The following is a 5919-nucleotide window of genomic DNA, read 5'->3' on the forward strand; positions in this document are numbered from 1 at the left end:
TCATTGTTGTTTGGTGGGTCCGGGCTGGGGATTCGAACCCACCACCTTAGGTGTACGTGGCTGGCGCCTTAGCCGGTTGAGCTATAGGCACCGAGCCGGCTTTGTTATTTTTCAAAACAAGCTTCCCATCCCCAGAATATGTTTTCTTATTTAATTAAAGCATAAGAATTCCTGGGCAGTGCCCATAGCTCAGTGGGTAGGGCGCAGGCCACATACACTGAGGCTGGCGGATTCGAACCTGGCCTGGGCCAGCTAAGGCAACAATGACAACTGCAACAACAAAAAAATAGCCAGGCGTTGTGGTGGGCACCTATAGTTCCAGTTGCTTGGGAGCCTGAGGCAAGAGAATCGCTTAGGCCCAAGAGTTTGAGGTTGTGAGTTGTGATGCCACAGCTCTCTACCTAGGGTGACAGCTTGAGAATCTGTCTCAAGAAGAAAAAAATTCCAACTGTACATACAGATACAAAGAAGAAGGTACATCTTCGAAACAGTATTGCATTAAAAAATAAGAAGAAGGAAAAGAAGGTAAAAGGTACTTTTAAATCCCCACCTCTGGTGGTAACTGCTGCTACAGTGGATATGCTTCTAGTCAGTTTTCTGTCCATCTATCCACATAGATCCACTAATAGAGTTATGGAATATATGTACTGTTTCACTCTAAGATTTAAGTTTTAGATATTTTTTCATGTTTCTAAGTACAGGAATATATATACTATTCCTAAGTACAGATATCATCCTTTCTTTACCAAATTTTTTTTTTTTTTGAGACAGAGTCTCACTATGTTGCCCTCAGTAGAGTACCATGGTGTCACAGCTCACAGCAACCTCAAACTCTTGGGCTCAAGCGATTCTCTTGCCTCAGCCTCCCGAGCAGCTGGGACTACAGCATCCTCCACAATGCCCTGCTATTTTTTTTCTTTCTTTTTTGTTTGCCGTTGCCATGGTTGTTCAGCAGGCCCAGGACAGATTTAAACCCTCCAGCCTCAGTGTGTGTGGCCCCTGCCCTACTCATTGAGCTACGGGCGCCAAGCCCATATAATCATTTTTAGTATTTGTATCATAGTCGGTTTATAATCAGTTTGTTCCTTATTTATACATTAGTAAATAGCTTGTTGCACAATTTTATTATAAAAAGTGCTATAACAGATACCTCAGGGTTTAGTTTTAGGGGTTGGTTTTCTTGTTGTTGGTTTTGGTCAGTTCAGCAATTATCCCCTTCATAAAGTCCTAGAAGTATGATTGCCAAACCAATAGTGTGCATATGAGGTCTGATAATTAACCTTGTGAACTTGCCACTGTACAGGTACATTGGCAGCACTGTACAAGGTTTTTAACCTTGACATATAAGGGTCTCACAGCTCTGTGTTGATGTATGGCAGTATCTTGCTAAGTGGCATATGTTGTTGGGTGTTTTTTGTGTACTACTGTGAGAATGTCAGAGTTTGAATTAGAGCAACAAATCAACATTCATACATTTCTTGTTAAACTTGGCAAGAGTGTAAGTGAAATCAGGGACATATTAGTCCAAGTTTATGGGGATAATGCCGTGAAGAAAATGGTAGTGTACAAATAGATTTAACAGGCTCGGCGCCTATAGAGCAGCTAGGGCTATAGCCACATACACCAGAGCTGGTGGGTTCAAATCCAGCCCAGGCCAGCCCAACAACAATGACAACTACAACCAAAAAATAGCTGGGTATTGTGGCAAGCCCTTATAGTCCCAGCTACTCAGGAGGCTGAGGCAAGAGAATCGCTTAAGCCCAAGAGTTTGAGGTTGCTGTGAGCTGTGACGCCATGGTACTCTACCTAAGGTGATATAGTGAGACTCTGTCTCAAAAAAAAAAAAAATAGATTAAACATTTTTCTAAAAGGAAGCATCATGGATGAAGAGAGGTCAGGGTAGCTAGTAACAAGAAGAATTGATGAAAACATTGCAAAAATTTTCCAAATTGTGTGTCAAAATCATTGGCTGACTTTGAGAAGCATAGAGGACTACAAATCAGTAGAGAAACAGGAAACATCAATAGAGAAACAGGAAAAGTTGTCTGAAAATCTTTGCATAGGAAAGATATGTGCAAAAATAGTCCCAAAGGGCTCACGAAACGACAGCAAAGAAGTTGAAGTTTACTGAGACCTTTTGGAGAGGCTTGATGATGTTTTGGGCTATGTTATTACTGGTGATGAAACATGAATATACTGGTATGACCCTAAAACAAAGCATCAGAGTGCACAATAGAAGTCAACCAATTCTCCATGACCAGAAAAGTTCCATCAGTCTAAATCAAGAGTCAAAATAATGTTGCTAACCTTTTTGATATCAGAGGGATTGTTCATTATGAATTTGTACCAACTGGACGGTTAACGAAGTTTACTATTTGGAAGTGCTGAAAAGGCTGCATGAAAATGTTAGATGAAAATGATCTAAGGGTACCTGTTGCTCAGTGGTTGAGGGGGGTGCCACATGCGCCAGAACTGATGGGTTCAGAGCTGAAGGCCCAGGCCTTCTAAAGAACAACAAAAAATAGCTGGGCATTGTGGTGGGCACCTGTAGTCTCAGCTACTAGAGAGAATTGTTGAGCCCAAGAGTTTGAGGTTGCTGTGAGCCGTGACAACATAGCATTCTACCAAGGTTAACAAAGTGAGACTCCATCTCAATGAGAAAAATAAAAAAAAGATGGCTCAGCACCTGTAGCTCAGCAGCTAGGGCACCAGCCACATACATCAGAGCTGATGGGTTCAAATCCAGCCCAGGCCTGCCAAACAACAATGACAACTACAACCAAAAAATAGCCAGGCGTTGTGGCGGGCGCCTATCATCTCAGCTATTGGGAGGTTAAGGCAAGAGAATCATTTATGCCCAAGAGTTTGAGGTTGCTGTGAGCTGTGATGCCATGGCACTCTACCCAGGGTGACAGCTTGAGACTCTGTCTCCAAAAAAAAGAAATAAAGAAAAGAAAATGACTTAAACTTTTCATTAATAACTCATGGCTCTTGCATCATAATATACCAGTTTACCCAGCATTGTCTGTGAGGGAGTTTTAGCCAGTAAACAAAAAACTATATTATAACACCCTCCCTACCCACCTGATTCAGCCCTCAGTGACTTTTTTCTTTACCAGAAGATAAAGGGAAAAAAATTTTTTTTTTTGAGATGAGTCTCACTATGTTGCCCTTGGTAGAGTGCCATGGCGTCACAGCTCACAGCAACCTCCAACTCTTGGGCTTAAGCAATTCTTTTGCCTCAGCCTCCCAAGTAGCTGAGACTACAGGTACCCACCACAACACCTGGCTATTTTCTCATTGCAGTTGTCATTGTTGTTTAGTAGACCTAGGCCAGGCTCAAACCCACCAGCTTTGGTGTATGTGGCCAGTCCCCTACTCACTGAGTTATGGTGCTATTTTTTTTGTTATTGTTCTCATAGTTGTTTAGCAGGCCCAGGCCAGGTTTAAACTCACCAGCCCCAGTACATGTGGCCAGCGCCCTAACTGCTGATATATGGGTGCCAAACCTAAAGGAAATTTTTAAAGGAAGACATTTTGATGACCTTCAGGGCATCAAGGATAATATGACAACAGCTCTGATGGCCATTCTAGAAAGAGTTCCAAAATTGCTTTGAAGGGGACTAGATGCTGATGTCATTCAGCTTCCCAGAGGGAAGGTGACTGTAGTAATATTCAAAAATGAGGTATGTAGCACTTTTCAAAATTGAATTGAAGTGAATTGTCAGATCTCATATTTTTCACTCTTTTTTTTTTTTCCTGATACTAGGTCTCATGTGGCCAAAGCTAGTCTTGAACTCCTGGGCTCATGTGATCCTCAGCCTCCCCGGTAGCTGAGACTACAGGCACATACCACTGTGTCCAGCTTTTTTTACATTTTAATACATATAGCCAAACTGTCCCCTGGAAAGTTTGTACCAATTTATGGTACATGATACATGGCAGTATAGAAGAGTGCCTATTTCCCTGAATTGTCTGTCACCAAGACCAGGGTATCATCAGTTTTTTTTTAATCTTCTGAGTAAAAAAAAAAAGACCAGTTTAATGGTTTGTTTTTTTCTTTTGTTTAGTGATACGGGGGTAACCTTTTTCTGTTCTTATTGGTCATTTGTATTCTTTTGTAAATTGCCTTTTTGTGGACTGAAGAGGAACTATGGCCCAGCATCCTGCACATAATAAGTGGCCAGTATTCCCTTCATTAGTTGACATCATTCATTGACCTGCTTTCTGTTTTGAGTAGGTCCTGAAGGACTCTTTCATTGGCAATGCCAAAACCTGCATGATTGCCAATATCTCACCAAGCCACATGGCCACTGAACACACTCTAAATACTTTGCGCTATGCTGACCGGTAAGTTGGTTCCCAGATGGTAGGCTGTGTGTGTGTGTGTGTGTGTGTGTGTGTGTGTGTGTATGCACACATGTGCATATGGATGCACATCTCTCTCATATGCACATAGAGATCTGACCTTGAGCTCTACAGTGCTGTTCTTAGAGCATTTGGTCATTTGAACAATGTAACCTGATAGGCTTTGTCATTTTGCAAGTATGACATGAGGAAGATAAAATATTCCCTCACCCCATTAGTGGCTTTTAAATGGCTAGTAGAAAATGAAATATTAATGTAGAGGGGAAAGTTCAGTGAAGTTTTCTTCCTGCTGGCCTCTACCCAAATTGTATGTAGGTCCAGAAGAGACCAACCCAAGACATGTTACAGGAAGATAAACTGAGGTCCACAGCAGGACAGGAATTTTCCAAAGGCTCATCAGGAATTGGTGGCAGAGTTAGCAAATCTACCTGCCTGGTCAGGCCTCTTTCTAGGGTGACTTTGGTATCATCCTGGTCTCTCTCCTCTTACCCTATGATGGCATATGTCTCTTAGAAAAATTTTTGATTGTCATGACTGGGGAGAAGTGCTACTGTCATCTGATGGATAAAGGCCAAAGATGCTGTTAAACATCCTACCATGCATAAGACAGGCCTTACAATAAAGAATTCTCTAGTGCAGGGCAGTGCCTTTGGCTCAGTGGGAAGGGCACCGGCCCCATATGCCGAGGGTGACAAGTTTGAGCCAAGCCCCAGCCAAACTGCAACAACAAAATAGCCAGGCATTGTGACAGGCACCTGTAGTCCCAGCTACTTGGGAGGCTGAGGCAAGAGAATTGCCTAAGCCCAAGAGTTGGAGGTTGCTATGAGCTGTGACATCACAGTACTCTACCAAGAGTAATAAAGTGAAACTGTGTCTCTATAAAAAAAAAAAAATTATCTAGTGCAAAATGTTAGTGGTGCTAAGGTTGAGAAATCCTGGAAATAGACATCATTTTTCCTTGATGGAATTAGCACAAAACTGCTTGTTTCTGGAGGTTTTACTTCCTGAAGGGCCCAGCAGGTTTGAGGGAACTCATTTTCCAGGAGAAGCCTGAAAGGGGATGGTTTGCAAAAAAAGAGGGCTCTGATTATAGAATTGCAGATGAGGGCACACATGAACTCCTGAATTGGCCCATCTTCAGGAAGCATGATATGGTCCCTACAATACAGTTCTGAGACTGGTTTCTCTGGCCTGTTCCTTATGTAGGTCTGTGGTGATTTCCAAAACTCTTCTGCTTATGGAATGTTAGGTGCATATTTATAACCTTAGAGCAGACACTGTTCTTTTTTATTCAGGTGCAGAGGTATATTTTATTTATGCTAAAATAGAATGTACCCTTTTCCTCTTAATCTCTCCCAGATTAAAAAAAAAAAACTTCCCAATCCTTGTAATACTTTTCTTTGGTTTGTGTTTCCCAGAAAGCTATAGAAAAGGAATTAGAGGCGAGGCGAGGCGCCTGTGGCTCAAGCGGCTAAGGCGCTAGCCACATACACCTGAGCTGGCAGGTTCGAATCCAGCCCAGGCCCACCAAACAACAATGACGGCTGCAAC

General features: G+C 42.3%; 1 protein-coding gene across 1 annotated transcript in view; it reads left to right on the top strand.

The window, feature by feature from the left end:
* KIF24 (kinesin family member 24) overlaps positions 1-5919 on the top strand; it is a 62513-nt gene that overhangs the window by 52732 nt on the left and 3862 nt on the right. The window contains exon 9 of the mRNA XM_003800278.2: positions 4241-4350. Within this exon, the coding sequence (XP_003800326.1) occupies positions 4241-4350 (110 nt within the window). The remainder of the gene's footprint in view (positions 1-4240; positions 4351-5919) is intronic.

The sequence above is a fragment of the Otolemur garnettii genome, unplaced genomic scaffold (genome assembly GCF_000181295.1).
Source record: "Otolemur garnettii isolate 467f Iridium unplaced genomic scaffold, OtoGar3 scaffold00172, whole genome shotgun sequence".
NCBI lineage: Eukaryota > Metazoa > Chordata > Mammalia > Primates > Galagidae > Otolemur > Otolemur garnettii.